Below are 19,939 nucleotides of genomic sequence, written 5' to 3'. Positions count from 1 at the left end.
AGAACCACTTAAAGAGTAATTGTTATATTGCCCTGAAACAGGCCTTCTGGCCGAGCTCATATATACTAAATAATCTGCCAACCTAAGTTAGCCTTATTTGTCTTTATCTCTAATCCTTTCTATCCGTGTACATGACCTTTAAACAGTGTAATTTTACCCTCCTGTACCACTGCCTCTGGCAGCTTGCTCCACTTATACTCTTCAAAGGCATACTCATGCACATTGTGGCAAATTCATGATCTGCTTTGTTTCATGATATGAAAAATCAAGGGTTTAACTTCAAAGCTCTGTACATCCACTACAGTCAAATATAGTCCTATCAGGGCTGGCCTGAATGAAAATGACAAACTCTGTATGCAAGATGGATACAGAGAAGCAAAGAAGGTGTGCTAAAACTACATAAAACACTAGCTCGACTTCAGCCTCAAAGATGGATTTACCCTTTCCTTGTGCATTACAGAGATTGCTTTGTTAAAGACTAATGTCCAGCTTAAGGTTTCCTGAGTGTTTCAAATATAGCTGACATAATGCTGTGCCCAAGGCATTAGCGTCAGAGTTGAGACATTTCCTTGGTGATCGAAGTGAGGTGAGACCAACTTCTCATTACCACTCGTGTTTTATTTTGACATCACCAATTCTCTGCTTATGCTGCCACTGCACATTTCATTTCATGGTTTACAATCTTCACAACATGCCCCGAGTTCAGCACTTCATCAAATGTCTTTTCAAAGCACATGCACAACAAGCTAATTTCTCTTCAATAACACTTTATGCTAGCTTATCAAAAAAAGTTTACTAAACATGATTTTGTTTTTACAAATAGATGATAGTTTCCTCTGACTAATCCACAATTGTCCAAGCGATTGCTAACTCTGTGTCTGACTATCATCTGTGAAGGTTTCACATCATCAAGATTAAACTGGCTTGGAGATTCTTGGTTATTCTAACACTCTTTTGAATAACATTTACAACTCTAGGTTTCTTAGTCTGCACTCAAGTATCCATTGATATACCAAATTTATGGTCAAAATTTCTAAAATTTCCACCTTAACTTTGCTCAGCAACCACAAATACACCCATCTCAACCAGGTAATTTATCCATTTTAAACATAGCTCTGTCAATTTTTAACTTGCCTAATACCACAACTGCAGTTTTGTTTGCTGAGACTTTAGAAACCTTCTTTCTTGGTAAAAAAAAAACAAAAAAAAATGGAGAATAAGGGAAGATCTCTTAAAGGTATGAGAAGGATGAGGGAAGATTTGATGGAGGTATATAAAATGATGAGAGGTGATGTGAGGGCCTCCGTTGGTCAGTGTTGGCCATGGATATTGCATCCTAGCTGTCTAGATATGCAAGCCTGGGCAGAGCAAGCTGTTACCCCTGTAGCAAGCTCTCCCTCTCCACGCATCTGATGAATGCAAAGGAACGGCAGAGACTGATATAGTTTGATACCAGGAGCATCGCAGGAGTTGTCAGTCAACATGGAACTCAATGTAGGACTGCCCTGTGGACTCCAGCTCCGGATTGTTCCATCTGGGTTTACTCCTGAAGCCTTCCCCATGAGTGGGTATAGCGGCATGGCAGTGGAGATTTGAGATCAGAGTTTTCCTTCTCCGAGATGAGCTGCCTACCGCACCTGACAAGCCCCAACTGTCCGAAGTGGTATAGATAGGGCATTATGAGTGGTGTAGAGAGGGTAAATGAAAGCAAGCTTTTTCCACTGACCCCTGGTGAGACTAGAACTATCGGGTCATGGGTTAAGGGTGAAACGTGAAACACGAGGAGGGATTTCTTCACCCAGAGGGTGGTAAGAGTGTGGAATGAGATACTTGCAGAAGTGGTGGATGTGGGTTCAATTTCAACATTTAAGAGAAATTTTTATAAGTACCTGGATTGGTAATGTTTGACACAGACTGGATAGGCTAATTAGGCAGAATAACAGTTTGGCACAGGCAGGATAGGCTATGAGGTTTCACTGCTGTAGTGTTCTATGACTCTCAAATAAATTACTGATAGTACCTCAGCCATGCCCTCTGCCTCCAAAAAGAAATGTCTTTTCCTTAGATCCTAATTATTACCACCTCTCCTCTCACTTCCCATTTAATATTTAAGTGTCTATAGCAATCATACTTAAAGTAAAATATGTTCAAAATATCACAAAGCTTCCATAATGTCCCTGGTCACAAGTATAAGAAAATGGGTTTCTATCATTTCCCCAGATAATGGCATACTTTGGATAGCCTGGCGTCCCTGACCAAACTTACCTTGAAACAGGGCTTGTTTCTCATAAGTAAAATGCTTAGCAAGTTGACAGAAATCTGCATTCAAGCATGATTCAATGCAGTGATTGAAAGAAAGATTTCTTTACACTTTTCAGCTGAAGAGAAACTCATCAGCCAAGACATTGCATCATAGGTTAGATAACACAGAGCTTCACTCTTCCAAAATGACAAAAAGCCAAGTGCTGTTTCATTGAAACAAACTGTCTACCTTACAAGAAGAACTAAACCCCTAATTAAGAGAGTTATAAGCCCACGGATAAGACTTTCGGGAATCTTTTTGCATTTGACAGTTTGAAAGATAAACTGTCATTAAGATAGGCAGTAACTCTGAAAACTGTGGAAATATTTAAATCAAGAATGTTTCTATAGAATTCAAAAAAATTATGATTCACATGAGAGATTACAATGCTTGTTAACAGTTCACTATTCAGTCAATTATATGCAATTGTTTTGAGCTCCATTATCGAATTTCAGAAAATCCATTTTGGGTATTATATTTTACCTTACAAAGGATGGAGGATGCTGGTACCACTTTCATTTATTAGCAAAGTACTCAGCAATTTTGAGATCAACTCTGACATGAACCAACTTCCCTAAACAAGGTATGTAACATTCCTTGACAAGAAATCTAATCAATTCACCTAAGTAATTTATTAACACATTTCATTTTCCATATTCTTAATATCTTACTCTGTTAGAACTATAATCCTTGCATTATAGATAGATCTGTTCTTTTCCTTATGAAGATCATGATTACTATTCACTTAACAATTATATCTAATAATGTAAAATACCAAAGTGCATACAACAAAGTTTTTAAAAAACTGAATTGTTTCTGTCTAAGATGTTAGACAGAATATTAGTTCAGACTGCAGAAGTTACATTGATCTCAAACCAATGGACTACACAAGACAGTTTTAGGCATCAACTGATCAATGCACCATTATTACAGAAAATTCATCACCTGTGGAACAAATATAACTAAATTTACTAGATTACCTGAAACCTTTTAAATTCACAACAGGATTATTATAAATGTTCATATATTGAGTTATAAGATTTAAATCTGCAAATGATTATGGGGTTTCTTTTCATTGGATATGATTTCAAATGATTCAATTCAACAATAATGAGAAAATTTCAAACATGGGCCATTAACAAACAATTTCAGATCAATTTATTTCTTGGTTCAGTCACCCATTAGTAAAATGTTATGCAGAAATGTGAAAATGATATGTCTTACCGTCATTTGGATCTGGTACAATGAAAATCTGACTGCTTGGATGCTTTCCTAATCTGCCTCCCATGGGCATGCTCAGTGTAACATTAAAAGTCTCCTCATCTTCATATAAGGAATCATCAATGATGACCACGTGACACCACTTTTCAGACTCATCCTTATCAAACCGAATGACACTCTTGTGATCATCTGGACGAGTGATATAATCGGAGTAGGACAACACGCTGGATGGAATAGTACCAGTAGCAGTGCCTGAAAGAAAGCACATAGAACATAGAAACCATAGCCTGATACAGGCCCTTTGGCCCACAATGTTGTGCCGACCATGTTTCTACTTTAGAAACGTCTGGAATTTCCCTAGTGCCCTCTATTTTTCTAAGCTCAATGTACCTATCTAAGAGGCTCTTAAAAGACCCGATTGTATCCATTTCCACCAGCTGTGCATTCCACGCACCCACCACTCTTATGTGAAAGGATCGAAGGATTTCACCTTCAACCATTTCACCAAAACCAAATGATCAAATACTTCATTCTCAGCCTCCAAAGAAATAAAAGCTTGAATAGGGAATGCAGACAAGCAATCTTCCGGTTATGCTGGTGCCATATGAAATTCTATCATGTATTTCCAATTTTACTTTAATACTTCGTTCACAGTAATGTCCTTCCTCAGCTACAAGATCAAATTTGAAGTAATAATGACACCATCACAAAAGCAATTATTTCATAAATAATACATGCTAATCACAAAGTTATAGAACAGCAGCTTATGTGGCATAACTCTTTGCATATTTAATTAGGATTAATATGAATATGAATTTCTGTTAAAATCCACTATACTCACTTGGCTGATTTGGTTAAGAGTACAGAACTTGACATGTACTGACTTGCCTGCAATGTAGGAAGAATCATTGTGACTGAAGAGCAAAAACGAAGAATTAAATGTCCCCAAATGGAGCAGTAGGTTGGGTGAGATGGTTCATGGATGGATGGGAGGGACAATGTGTAATTGTGAAAAGAAATGACAGCCTTGATGAGACAAAGAATTCCAAATAGAAATGGAGAAACAGGGGGTGCTTGGGAACAGATTTTGGCTGTCAGAGTATTGGAAAAGTAGGTGGCGGAAAAAGGGTGGGCATAATGGGATTGTTGATTGGCGTGGGTCGAAGGACCAGAAAGGCCAGTGCCATGCTGTATCTCAATAAATATACAAAAACAATATTTTTGACCCCAGAACACCCCAATGGAGAAATAAAATTAGCTTACAGGTTGCAAAAACAGTGATAAGTAGATTATCTGTAGCAATTTATCCTCTTACCTTGTTGAGTGAAACACATAACCATCAGCTCTTGACTTGTATCTCCTGTTCTCACCACAGGAATCAACAATTCACCGACATCTTCATCAATGGCATAGGAAGATTGGGGGATGAAGACTGTTGACTCTGGAGAGAAAAATATAGGTTATTTTTAAGGGGAAACAAAAGTGAATGGATGTGATTAATTGTTCCAGCATACTGGACCTTACACACCTGTATAGAAACTGGTCACAGTACAACTCTGAAAATATGGCACACTTAGGAATTTGGTGGCATTAGAACAGTAGATTTTCCAGATAACCTGAGTGTTGCTTGTTTTAATATTTTAAACACACTTTTAATACACTTTTCTGAAGATGTTAAACAATAGAGCAAAAAACCAACCTGATGAAATTAAAGTGAGAATGAGAAAACAAACTCACCAAGTTTAAAGGGAGCATGGGAAAAGGGCCCTGTGAGTTTAAATGGAGCCAGGGAAAATAGGGCCCTGCTACTTTTGAAGGTGGTATCCCAAAATGAGACCTGCTAAGTTTAAAGGGAGTCCAGAGAGCAAGATGCAGTGTGTTTAAAAGAAGTGTTGGAAACAAGCTCGGGTAAGTATAGAGGGAACCTGGGAATTGGGACCTGGGTAAATTTCAAAGGAGCATGGGAAATGGGACCTCAGTGAATTTCAAGGGAATGTAAAAACAGGGCCCTGGAGACTTTAAAAGAAATGCAGGGTTCAACACCCAATGTGGAGATGCAGAAATAGCAGGATCTCCGAACACTGTGGCAGCAGGATTTTGGAGTTTTACTGTGTCTATAACAGGATAAAAATGATGCTTTGACATTCTGTGGAATTCTATTTCTATCTATATAATGAAAGGTGCAGTGAGAATCTCTTCACATTTTTAGCTCCCAGAGACATGAATGGATATCAATTTGTTTAACCAGTTTTCTAAAGACTTTTACATTGGGAGAATTATGAACCAACCACTCCAAAGTCAAGAAATGGGCATTGACCAAGCTTTAATAAAATATACTTACAGTATTTATTTAATGGCCTTCACTTAACTTTTAATGCTAGCTGGCAGCCTCGCTTGTGCACCTCCCATGGTGGAAAGTATGCTTGCTTTTGTTCCAGAAACACACACATGCACATGCACACAGAGGCTTCTGGCAAATTATCAAAGGAATCCTTCCAATCCCAAATCCTGATTAATTCTGACACTGCACATCAGAATAAACTAAATATTTGGGGGTGCGTTGCAATTGGCACATTTATATAAACACAAGAGATAATTATAGTTTTTGTTATATTAATCAAAGTAACTTGAGAGACAGTACTTTTTAAAAAAGAATCTTTTTGGCTTTTTAGCTAGTTGGTTAGTAACACCTGGAAGACTAAGAGATTTTACAAGTCACACTTTATAAAATTTAGGTTACTGAACAGCTGGTGAAATTTTTGAATGTCTGTTGCCCAGTATAGCAATGAAGACAATAAAAATTTGCCTGTTCCAAAGGGTATCAAAACTAAAAGATCAATTTTAAAGTTGTTTATAATGCTGGAAAAATTTAATTCTGAATTTTTACACTCATATGAAAAAAAAACTGATCAAATTTTCTGATAATTTCCACCCTTTAATCAGGCTCAAGTTATTCATCTCTAGCTTTTTCCTTCTACCTACATTTCGGAGGGCAGATAGTGACTAAAACGTACAATGAACTCACACAAGTAACTCGACTGTGCTTCTAACACCCTATTTTCTGTAAGATGCCAATGGAATTCTCCCAGTCTCTCCATTTCCTCACACCTATTCAGTCGGTGCTACTCTCCAATTCGTGTCCCAGATTCACATTTACTCATCCCATGTACATCGAAACACACCGTAAAATATGTCATTTGTGCTAACAACCAACACAACCTTAGGATGTGCTGGGGGCAGCCCTCAAGTGTTGCCATGCATTCCAGCACCAACATAGTGTGCCCATAATGTTCACAAGAACAACACTAGCAGCAGAAACAACAGCAGCAAAACAAGCCCCTTTCCCATCCTCCAGGCCTTCATCCCTCGGGCCTCGACTCTCAGACATCAGGCCTCGTACTATGGACTTCACAAGCCTCAGGGTATCAACCACAGAGCTTGCCAATCAATGGGTTTGACCTTCGAGCCTCCACTTCCAGACTCGCACGGACCTCAAACCCTGGTGGCCTGGGGTTCGCCGGCCCTCGTGACTCCTGCCTGTATGGACTTCCGACCAGGGACTGGCTGGTTCCTCAGTGCCTGCTGACCCTGTTGTGTCTGTGCACAACTACGTAGCAATTAAATAAAAGCATACACACGGAGAATGGCTTTAAATGGTGTATTCACATTGCAACGAGAGAGAATGAGAGAACAGTGCGCATGCGTAGACAACATTGCAGGCACAGACAATAGATCAATACATAGTGCTAACGGTGGGGGGGGGTGTCATTTCTCTAAAAGAAATAGATCCATAAATTATACCTCCTCCCCCTTGAGATTAATGCAACATAAAACTGTGTATGTACAAAACATTCAATTTCCTTTCATAAACTCGTATTCCAAACAAACATACTTTTACAATAACCGTCTGTAACTAACTTCACAGTTCTAAAGGTTCAGTCTTTAGGGTGGTGCTCGGTTTCTTTCAGGATAGTGTGCCTGGACCTGCGGGGTGGCATCAGGTTTGGTGGATGTCTTGTCAACGATAACATTCTTGTTGTGCCTCTGGACCTGTGGAGTGGCAGCAGGTTTGGCGGGAGTCTTGGTAAGATGATGCACTTGGTTTCCGGTGTCACGTTGTTGTCAGGTAAAGGTAAAAGGTAAGTGTCATTAAGAGGTAGGTCTAGTGACTGTAATGTGTCCATTTTGTTGAATACAGTCGACTCAGGTGTGTTCTTCAGTTGAGCATCCAGTATCTGGTCCACATAACGTCTTCATGTCTGATATCCAACATCCACTGTGCACATCAGTGGTCCAATTCTTGTAGAATGTCTGCTTGTCTTCTCAGTAATCATGCACCAGGATTTCCTGCCCAATCTCGAAGCTCCTTGATGCTTCACTTGGCAACTGGCTGAACTATTTATTCTGTACTTCCCTCCAGAGGTCTGGTTTCAGGAGGTCTATGATGTGGTTGACTTCATTGGAATAATTTGCAGCCACTTTGAATGAGCATCCACAGCAATCAGAAACATGGAGTCCATGAATGGCCCAGCAAAGTCTATATGTACTCATTGCCGTGGTGATCACGGGTTTAACAGTGCCTGTGGGGGTGCATTTTGAACTTTTTGGCAACCTGAATAGCTTTTGGCCAAGTCTTCAATCTGTTTATCTATTCCCGGCCAGGTGAGACTCTTCATCTTGACTGTACCCAGGTGCCCTTCATGCAGATCATGCACTTTGCTGTGCAGTTGAGAGGGAACCGCAACATGGGATCCACACATCAGTGTTCTTTGACATACTGACAGTTGGTCTCATCTTGTCGAAAACTCTGGAAATATAGGATTACCATGAACTAGCCATCCTTGCATGGTGATTTCACAGACTTTTGACAATGTTAGGACATTCCTTATTTCCCTCTGTATTTCAGAATTTGTTATCAGCAACTGGTCCACCGATGTGGTGTGGAACACTTCTGCTGGGTCACAGTATGAAGACTTTTCTTCTTCAGTTGCCAGTAGTGGAAGATGTGACAAGCCATCAGTGTTGTTTGGTACCCTTGAACTCTATGTCATGAGAGTGGACTCCTAGGAATAGTGCCCAATGTTGTAACTGGGTAGCAGTCATCACTGGAATTCTCTTCCTGGGATTGAAAATGGACACAAGGGGCTGGAGATTTGTTACGAGTGTAAACTTTTGTCCATAGAGGTAGAGGTGGAACTTCTTTATTACCCATACTAGACTAAAGGTCTCTCAGTCGATCTGTGCATTCTGCACTCGTCAGTGATCTTGAAGCAAATACAATTGGGCATTCAGATCCATAATTTGTGACAAGTGGCTCCAATGCCATAAGGGGACGCATCACACACCAGTCTGATGGGCAGGGTGAGCCATAATGGGTGAGCAGTTCATCGGATGTTATTAGTCTCTTTGTTTCCTTGAGTACTTTTTCACATCTTTCTAATCATTCCAACTTTGTTCCTGTCATTAACAGTGCATTCAATGGATGCACCACTGTAGCAATGTTTACATGACCCAAGTGTCCTAAGTTGTGACACATTTTCCAGTTTGTGCGCTTGCAGGACAGTTTCAATTTTCTCTTGTGACTTACGTAAGCCGTGCTTGTCAATGACATGTCTACAATATGAGATTTCATTCTTGAAAAACTCACATTACAGACCATACTCACTCAGCCTGGTGAACACTTTGCCAAGATTCCGGAGGTGCTTTTTATCCAGGAACTGAAGTGAAGGGACTCAGGACAGGACGGATGGTGCAAAAGCAAAATTAGCATGCAAACAGACTGTCAGGAAGGGCAGGCAGATGACAGGACAAAATTGCAGCCAGCAGGGTGAGTATCAGTGCATTAGAGATGCAGAATCATAAAGGGTAGCAAATACAGAACTCGAAGTGTTATATCTCAATGCACGGAGTATAAGGAATAAGGTGGATGACCTTGTTGCACTGTTACAGAATTGATTTTCAGGTAAGATGTTGTGGCCATCACTGAATCATGGTTGAAGGAAGATTGTAGTTGGGAGCTGAATGTCCAAGGTTACATGTTTTATCAGAAGGATACGAAGGTATGCAGAGGGATGGCATGGCTTTGCTGGTAAAGAATGGCATCAAATCAGTAGAAAGATGTGACATAGGATCAGAAGATGTTGAATCCTTGTGGATTGAGTTTAAAAAACTGCAAGGGTAAAAGGACCCTGATGGCAGTTATATATAGGCCTCTTTACAGTAGTTGGGATGTGGACCACAGATTACAATGGGAAATAGAAAAGGTGTGTCAAAAGGGCAATGGTATGATAGCCATGGGAGATTTTAACATGCAGGTCAATTGGGAAAATCAGGTTGATAATGGATCTCAAGAGAGTGAGTTTGTTGAATTTCTACGAGATGGCATTTTAGTGCAGTTTGTGCTGAGCCTACTAGGGATCAGTTATACTAGATTGGGAATTATGTGTTGAACTGGAGGCAATTAGGGAGTTTAAAGTAAAGGAAGCCTTAGGAGACAGTGATCACAATATGATCGAATTCAACTTGAAATTTGATAGGGGGAAAATAAAGTCTGACGTAGGAGTATTTCAGAGAAGTAAAGGAAATTATGAGAGAGGAGCTGGCCAAAGTAAATTGGAAGAAATGCTGACAAGGATGACAGCAGAAAAGCAATAGTGTGAGTTTCTGTGGAAAATGAGAAAGATGCAAGATAGATATATCCCAAAAACATAGAAATACTCAAAGGGCAAAATAGTAGAACTGTGGCTGACAAGGGAGGTCAAAGCTAATGTAAAGCAAAAGAGAGGGCATACAATAAACATAAAATTAGCAGGAAGATAGAGGATTGGGAAGCTTTTAAAAACCTACAGACAGCAGCTAAAGGAGTCATTAGGAGGGAAAAGATGAAATATGAAAGCAAGCTGCCTGACAATATCAAAGTGGATAGTAAAAGCTTTTTCAAGTATGTGAAAAATAAAAGAGAGATGAAAGTGGTTATAGGACTGCTAGAAAATGAAGGTGAAGAAATAATAATGGGGAACAAGAAGATGGTACATGAACTAAATAAGTAGCTTGTATCAGTCTTCACTGTAGAAGTCACTCGCAGTGTGCCGATGTTCTAGTGTGTGAGGGAAGAGAAGTGAGTGCAGTTACTATTACAAGGGAGAAGGTGCTCAAAAAGCTGAAAGACCTAAGGGTAAATAAGTCACCCAGACCAGTTGTACCAGAGATGCAGAGGAACTTGGGAGCCATTACGCAGAAAACCCTAAAAGTTAACTTGCAGGTTGAGTTGGTGGTGAGGAAGGCAAATCCATTTTGTGTGTGTTGGTTGAAAGCAAATCCAATGTTAGCATTCACTTCAACAGGTCTAGAATATAAGAGCTGAGGCTTTATAAGGCACTGGTGAGGCCTCAACTTGAATACTGTGAACAGTTTTAGGCTCCTCATCTAAGAAAAGATGTGCTGGCATTGGAGAGGTTTCAGAGGAGGTTCACAAGTATGATTCTGGGAATGAAAGGGTTATCATACAAGGAACGTTTGATGACTCTGGGTCTGTACTTGCTGGAACTTAGGGGGATGAGGGGGATTCTGATTCAAACCTTTCGAATGTTTCAAGGCCTAGACAGAGTAGATGTGAAAAGGATGTTTCCCATGGTGGGGGAGTCTAGGATAAGAGGACACAATCTCACCTTAGAATGGCATCCATTTAAAACAGAGATGTAGAGAAATTTCTTTAGCCAGAGGGCAGCGAATTTGTGGAATCTCTTACCACAAGCAGCTGTGGAGACCAGGTTGTTGGGTGTATTTAAGGCAGAGATTGATAGGTTCTTGATTGGACATGGATTGGACATGGCATCAAAAATCATGGAGAGAAGGCTGAAGAAGGAAAAAGGGGATTCAGCCATGATTGAATGGCGGAGCAGACTCGATAGGCTAAATGGCCTCCTGGTGAGAAAGTCTAGGATCCAGTTGTCGAGGAAAGTCCAGAGGCCCAGGTTTTGGAGTTGTTGATTAGAACTGAGGGTATAATTGTGTTGTAATCAATAATGTATAATTTATTGAGTTGTAATCAATAAACAGCAACCCAATGTAGGTATTGCTTTTGTCCAGGTGATCCAGGGCCAAGTTGAGAGCCAATGAGATTGCATTGTTGTAGACCTGCTGTGGTGATAGGCACATTACAGCAGTCCAGGTCCCTGCTTAGGAAGGAGTTGATTCTGCCCATAACTGACCTCTCAAAATAGATGTAAATGCAACTATTGTAAATTTTAAATAAAAACAGAAAATGTTGAAAATATTCAACAAGTCAGGTAGCAGTTCTAAACAGAGAAAGAGAATTAATGTTTCAGGTTAAAACAAGTCATTCAAAATGTTAATTCTGATCCACCCTACAAAGATATTTCTTAAGTACATGAGGTACAGTATGTAAAACTGTACTGAGTGTATTTCTGTATGTCATGGTGTTGTGATGCTGTAGGCCAACCACTTCAACATTTGGTGTGTTGTACCTTCAGAGATGTTCTTCTGTACACCTGTTGTAACAAGTTTATTTGAATTAGTCGCCATCCTGTCAGCTTGAACCAGTCTAGCCATTCTCCTCTGACCTCTCTCACTAACAAGACATTTTGGACTACAGATGTTGCTTTTTTTTGTTTTTCGGATCATTCTCTGAAAACACTAGAGACTCTTGTGCATAAAAATGCCAGGAAATCAGTAGTTCCTGTGATACTCTAACCACCCTGTCTGGCACCAACAATCATTCCATGGACAAAGTCACTTAGATCACTTTTCTTCCCCATTCTAATGTTAGGCCTGAACAACAACTGAACCGCTTGACCATTTCTACATGCTTTTATAATTGATTCATGATTGGCCAATTAGATATTTACATTAATAAGCGAGTGTACAGGTGTACCTAGTAAAGTGGCCATTGAGTGTGACACTTGCTACATGCAACACTTAAAGTAGTTGTCACCAACCCGTTGATCACGATCGACTGGTCGATCTTTGAGACTTTCCCAGTAGATCCCGAAAAAAATGAAAAATAAGTACACAGATACTGTTGAGAGATTGTTTCCTGGTTGCGGGGTTTTAGTTCTGTTCTTTCTGCCCAGTGCGCATGTGTGTAGCTCCCCCGCCACACACTACAGAGTGTACTTCAGTGGTCCCCAACCACCGGGCCGCGAGGAAATGATATCATTTGATGATATTGAACGATATGAGTCAGCTGCACCTTTCCTCATTCCCTGTCACCCCCAATGTTGAACTTGAATGCACGTGAGGCCATCAGTCGCCTAAACACAGTGATACCCTCGTGCCAGGGATCACTGGTTGGCCTCGGGTAACCGGCCGCCTTGTGCCGCCAACGGGAAGTGCCGTTGCTACTGGCCTAGAGCACGGACAGATGGGTGCCACCTGTAAACCTGTTTAGCACACCAAATGTTCGTGGGGAACTCGGTGCTAAAATATTCGCAGATGACCTAATTCAGGCTCGGGGTTTCATAAGTAGCAGAGCAGCTACCTCGCTGTGATATACTGAAAGTCATCCCTCAAGCCAAACTTCTGTCGGCTGATAGATTCCGGTCGTGTTTAAACCACACCCCCCCCCATCCCCCCCCGCTGTCGGCCAGTCCGCAAGAATATTGTCAATATTAAAACGGTCCACAGTGCAAAAAAAGGTGGTGACCCCTGGTGTACATATGTCATTTCTACTTCCGGGTTACAGGGTTTTACTTCCGGTCTTTTCTACCCGGTGCGCATGCGTGTGACTAACTGATTTAGTAGGTCGATCTTGCCTTTCACTAAGGCCAAGGTAGGGGATCTTGGGCTTAAAAAGGTTGGTGACCACTAACTTAAAGTGTTGTATCTAGAAAGCTGCAATCATAGATGAAAGAGAACTACTAGTAATTCTATAGTGAGCTAATGTTTTATGGAATAAAGTGTCCCTGTGGAATGCTGAAAGGATAAAGAAGAGCTTTCAAGTTTCAAGTAGTGGTGCTATACTGGAGCAACCGGAAATGACAGAGAAGTATTTATTAGATGTGGAACCTACTGGTGTGGAAGATGAGAAGTCAGAGATTTGATAAGCATCATGAAATCCTTTGTCAGCCACAGGGGAAGAGAAACGTTGATTGAAGGTAAAGAAGTGTCCCAGACCATGCCCATTGTCCCAGTGATCAAGAAAGGGAAGGCTGAAGCGGTTTGCATATGTTGGGGATTTCAAGGTGAGCATCAACCTGGTGCTGTATCCCCTACCATGAATAGGAGACATTTTTGCATCTTTGGTGGGCGGGGAGAGGTTTTCAAACATTGACCTGTCACAAGCCTATCTGCAAATGGAGATTGAGGAGTTAAGCAGGAAGCTCCTCACAAACAACACTCACAAGGGACTGTTTCAATATAATCATCTCATACTTGGCATCGCATCAGCTCCAGCAATTTGGCAAAGAGCAATGGTCCAAGTGAGGATGAGAGGTGACCTGATAGAGGTGTACAAGATAATGAGAGGCATTGATTGTGTGGATAGTCAGAGGCTTTCTCTTGTGGCTAAAATGACTAGCATGAGAGGGCATAGATTTAAGGTGCTTGGAAGTAGGTACAGAGGAGATGTCAGGTGTAAGTTTTTTTTACACAGAGAGTGGTGAGTGCGTGGAATGGGCTGCTGGTGACGGTGGTAGAGGCAGATACGATAGGGTCTTTTAAGAGACTCCTGGATAGGTACATGGATCTTAGAAAAATAGAGGGCTATGGGTAAGCCTAGGTGGTTCTAGGGTAAGGACAAGTTCGGCACAGCTTTGTGGGCCAAAGGGCCTGTATTATGCTATAGGTTTTCTATATTTTTATGTAAGTGTTCCAAAATATCCCAGGAACACAATGTTATCTTGATAACATCATCGTGACAGACAAAAATGATGATGACCATAAGACATAGAAGCAGAATTAGGCCGTTTGGCCTATTGAGTCTGCTCCGCCATTCAATCATGGCTAAATCCCTGTCCCCCTTCTTCAGCCCTACTCCCCAGCCTTCTCTCCATGATCTTTGATGCTATGTCCAATAAAGAACAATAAAGGCAATCTCTGCCTTAAATACACCCAACAACCTGGTCTCCACAGCTGGCTGTGGTAAGGAATTCCACAAATTCACTGCCCTCTGGCTAAAGAAATTTCTCTACATCTCTGTTTTAAATGGATGCCATTCATGGTGAGGTTGTGTCTTCTTGTTCTAGACTCCCCCACCATGGGAAACATCCTTTTCACATCCAGAAAAGGATCCGGGATCAGCCATGGTCTTATGGAAGAAATGGAGTAGTTCAGGAAGGTAACTCACCGACACCATCCTAAGGGTTTTATCAGTGACAATCAGACCCCTAAAATTGAATTTTACAACTTTAACCTGATCCTTGTATTTTAATTTAATGAGTCTCTTGTTTAAAGCTCAGCAAAGTAGTTTTTAGGTAACTACTTCAATTGCTAAAGCACAGTAGATTACATATCAATTTCTGGTAAATAGGATTAACTTTGATGGATAGTATTGGCCAAAGAGCCTGCTTCAGTGTTGAATGACACTATGACTTCAAACGGCAATAGTTGCTGCTTCTCCCTGTGGGGATGCACTCTGGCAACAGAAAACAACCAGGACTTTAAGCTCTGATCACGGAATTGGAGAGGGGTGTGTGGAAGTAGGAGAGTTTGAAGTGGACTGATGAAACTTCCAGGTGGCACTGCAGATGCATGCTTTGACTGCGTTTGTTGGATTTTGAAGCCTTTCTTGTTGTGCCTCAGACAGCACTGCAGCTCCCACTCAATCACAAGAAACGGCAAATAAGCCAGTTCTTTATCTGCTCAGTTTGCTGCCAGGAATACCACAGCCAGATGCTCTTCTTCACTCTCTGTTTCTATTACATTGCATGCCAATGATGACATTGGGTTGTAGCTTTCATATGTTGTTTCAGATATAACCTTTGCCAGTGACCTGACTTGTCTTTGCTGAGCTTTGAACAAGAGACTCTTTAAATTAAAATACAAGGATCAGGTTAAAGTTTTAAAATTCATTTTTAGGGGTCTGAGTGTTACTGATAAAACCCTTGGTGTCAGAGAGCTACTTTCCTGAACTACTCCATTTCTTCCATAAGACAAAGGAGCAGAATTAGGCCATTCAGCCCATCGAGTCTGCTCCGCCACTCCATCATGGCTGATCCTGGATCCCACTCAACCCTAAACACCTGTCTTCTCACTATACCCTTTGATGCCCTGACTGATCAGGAAGCGATCAACTTCCACCTTAAATATACCCACGGACTTGGTCTCCAGTGTAGTCTGTGTTCGGTTCAGTTTCAGTTTATTGTCATGTAGAAACCACAAATGCAATGCAGTTAAAAAATGAGACAACGTTCCTTCAGAATGATATCACAAAAGCACACGACAAAACAGACTACACTAGAAAATCCACATAACGTTTGGTAACCCCCAAATCCAGAGTCCGGAGAGGCTGCTGCGTATTAATATCGCGCTACCATCTTAGCACGTTCTCCGGAAAGGAGCTCCAAACCCACCAGACAAAACTAGACTATCCAGACACAGCAAGTCAGGAGACCAACTCTATCACCCAACAAACCAAAAACTAAAGCTACAAGACCTACACAAAACCTCATATTTACATATAGTTATAGTTAACATATAGGTACAATAGTGCAGACAATACCATAATTGATAAAAAACAGACTATGGGCACAGTAAAAATAGTCCAAAGATGTTAAAAGACTATAAGTTTGAAAGAAACCACCACACAGTTTCCACAAGTCCTCAGGGTCCCGATCGACTCATCATCCCACACAGGTGGCAGAAAGGAATACCCCCGCTATGGACTTCCACGGCACCGCCAGACTCAGCCTCGCAGACGCGGCACACAATGAAAGCTCCGTCGAACCCAGCCTCACAGACGCAGCACACAGTGAAAGCGCCCTGACCACAGCGGACTCCGAGTCTGTCGAACCTCCGAGCCTCCGACCATCCCCTCTGGCACAGCCTCTCTGAGCACCATCCTCTGCTGAGCGCACTGCGATGCCCTCGCCACCGGCCACTGACAACGCGACCCCTAAGGACTGGGGGCCTGTTCTTCTCAGCAGAGACCCGGACATCACAACAGCAGCAGCAATGAAGAAGGTCTTCCTGGAGATTTCCAGATGTTCCTCCGTGCTCCCACGTCAGTTTTTCATCAGATTAGGATTGTGCACGGCACCCCGCTTAACAAATAACAGATATCAACTCCGGAGAGGCCGCTGCAAACTGCGTCGCGCTGCCATCTTGCTTCAATGCACAGCATTTCACAGATTCACTACACTCTGGCTGAAAGAAACATACCTCTTTATCTCTGTTCTAAAAGGTCACCCCTCAGTTTTGAGGCTGTACCCTCTAGTTCTGGATACCTCCACCACAGGAAACATCCTTTCCACATCCACTCTATCTTGTCCTTTCAACATTCAGTAAGTTTCAATGAGATCCCCCCGCATTCTTCCAAATTCCAGTGAGTACAGGTCCAAAGCTGCCAAATGCTCCTCATATGTTAACCCCTTCATTCCTGGAATCGTCCTTGTGAACCTCCTCTAGACTCTCTCCAATGACAACACATCCTTTCTGAGATATGGGGCCCAAAAGTGTGGACAATACTACAATACTCCAAGTGTGAACTGACTAGTGTCTTATAAAGCCTCAGCACTAGATCCCTGCTGTTATGTTCTACTCCCCTTGAAATAAATGCTAATATCACATTTGCCAAAGGGTGTAGGCCCGAAACGTCGACTGTACTTTTTTCCATGGATGCTGCCTGGCCTGCTGAGTTCCTCCAGCATTTAGTGTGTGCTGCTTGGATTTCCAGCATCTACAGATTTTCTCTTGTTTGTGATTTGATCACATTTGCCTACTTTACCACAGACCTAACCTGTAAATTAACCTTCTGGGAGTCTTGAACAAGGACTGCTAAGTCCCTCTGCACCTTTGATGTTTGAACCTTCTCCCCATTTAGATAATAGTCTGCACTATTGTTCCTTTCACCAAAATGCTTTATCATACACTTACCAACATTGTACCCCATCTGTGGCTATTTTGCCCATTCTTCCAATTTGTGCAAAGCCTGATGCAATCGCATTGCTTTATCAGCATTACCTACCCTTCCACCTGTCTTTGTATCATCTGCAAACTTTGCCACAAGGCCATCAATTCCATTAGACAAATAACTGACAAACAATGTGAAATGTAGCAGTCCCAATACTGGCCCCCAAGGAACATCACTAGTCATTGGCAGCCAACCATAAAAGGTCCCCTTTATTCCCACTCGCTGCTTCCTGCCTGTCCGCCATTCCTCTATCCATGCCAGTATCTTTCCTGCAACACCACAGGATTTTATCTTGTTTAGCAGCCTCATGTGTAGCACTTTATCAAATGCCTTCTGAAAATCCAAGTAAATAACATCCACTACCACCCTTTTGTCCAGCCTGCTTGTTACTTCCTCGAAGAACTCTAACAGGGTTGTCAGGCAAGATTGCCCTTTACAGAAACCATGCTCATTTTGACTTATTTTATCATTAGTCTCCAAGTACTCTGAAACCTCATTGTTAATAATAGACTCCAACACTTTCCCAGACACTGAGGTTGAAGTGTTCACACAATGCAGTTGGATAAAGAGTTCCAAGACTTACACCCAGTGATATATCTCCAAATCAGGATGGTGTACATCTTGAAGATCGAGGTGTTCTCAGGCACCTGTTGTCCTTGTTCTTCCTGGTGGAGAAGGTTGTTTGGGAGGTAGTAGCTGTCTGAATAACTTCAGTATATTTTGCTAATGGTGCACTCTACACACTAAACACTAATGGTGCAGACAATGAAATTGGTGCTAATCAAGAAGGCTGCTTTTGGAGGATGACATCAAGCTTCTTCAGAGTTGTGGAACTGCACATATCCGGGCAAGGGAAGAGCACTGCATCACACTCTTATTTGCACCTTGTAGATATTGAAATGATTTTGGAGTGTCAAGTATGAGTCACTCAACATAGGTCTCACCTGCCCCTGATGACACAGTATTTACGTGTTTGATTCAGTTACATTCAACGCTGACTTAGGATATTGATGGAGATGGGCCAGGGAGGTAGAGAAGAAGAATGTGATGATGGTAATGGCATTCAGTGTCAAAGTTAGGTGGTTAAACTCTATCGTCTAGGAGAAAGTCACCTTTGAGGTACAGATATTTCTTCCCTTATATTAGCCCATGACCTGAATGTTATTCAGTTCAAGGTCATGTTATGTAAGCACGGGCTGTTTTATTTGCTGAGAAACTGCACTTGGAATTGAACATTATGCAATAATTGGCAAAGATCCTTACTTCTGACCTTATGGAGGACGAAGATCAATAATAAAGATGATAGTTGGGTCTAAGGCACTGGCCCTGAGATTCTTCTGCAGTGTTCTGCTTGAACTGGGATGACTAACCTCTGACAGTCACAACCATCTTTCCTTGTGCAAGGTCACACTCCACCATTAGAGTTTTCTTCCTGTTGTTCATTGACTTCAGTTTTTCTAAGTGCCTTACTGTCATACTCTCAAACATTGCCTTGATGTCAATGCACTTCTGGAACTCAGGTCTTCTGTACATATTTCGACCAAGACCATGTTGAGGCCTGGAGTTGAGAAATGCTGGCAAAACCCAAACTGGGCACTGGTGAGTATACTACTGTTGACCAACTGCTGCTTGATAACAGTTTCCATCACTAAACTGATGTTTTAGAGTAGATTGACTGGCTGAGATTATTTTTTTCTGCTTTTTTTTTGAATATGCAATTTCGACAAGATGCTAGTGCTGTAACAGTATTGTAACAGATATTCTTTATCACAAAATTTTAACCCCTTCCATGACCTTCTGTTAATTGTTGGATGATAATTATCAAAGTAAACGTATCAGTTGAATCTTGATTAATCTTTAGTTTTCTAATTCATGAACATTTTACCTAACTTACAAAATTGCATACACTGCAAATGTATGCCAATGTCAGCTAGACATTTACCACTACTTATTACCCCTAATTATTCTGTCATAATGTCCGCTGGCCATGGTTGAAAGATTGGGTTATCAAATCCTCAGATGAAAGCTTGAACTTGTTAGGTAGTTATTATTTTTTAATGATTTACAATACATTTACTATTTTAGCATTTACTCATTTTACTTTTACAATCCTAAATCCATACTATAAACAATATACTCCCAAATGCATTCCTACTTCTGATAAGTCACTCAGTAGGAGTAATGCTATTCACCCAAGGTTGGGAGAGTATTTTCCTTGGGCTGGTAAACCTACACATTGTTGAAGCTCATGACTTGGAAAAATGTGTCCTGCTTTACATCATAGAGAATATACCAAGGGAAGGGAGTTAACCAAGTGATATTCAATA

The 19,939-nt window shown here is 41.3% G+C and overlaps 1 protein-coding gene across 1 annotated transcript in view; it reads right to left on the bottom strand.

The window, feature by feature from the left end:
* LOC140726923 (FRAS1-related extracellular matrix protein 2-like) overlaps positions 1 to 19,939 on the bottom strand; it is a 212,443-nt gene that overhangs the window by 106,706 nt on the left and 85,798 nt on the right. Inside the window, exons 5-6 of the mRNA XM_073043928.1 lie at positions 4,839 to 4,964; positions 3,527 to 3,775 (exon numbers count right to left, since the gene is read on the bottom strand). Coding sequence (XP_072900029.1) covers positions 3,527 to 3,775; positions 4,839 to 4,964 — 375 coding nt within the window. The remainder of the gene's footprint in view (positions 1 to 3,526; positions 3,776 to 4,838; positions 4,965 to 19,939) is intronic.

Source organism: Hemitrygon akajei, chromosome 4, assembly GCF_048418815.1.
Source record: "Hemitrygon akajei chromosome 4, sHemAka1.3, whole genome shotgun sequence".
Classification (NCBI taxonomy): Eukaryota; Metazoa; Chordata; class Chondrichthyes; order Myliobatiformes; family Dasyatidae; genus Hemitrygon; species Hemitrygon akajei.
This window is presented reverse-complemented; position numbering and strand designations above follow the sequence as displayed.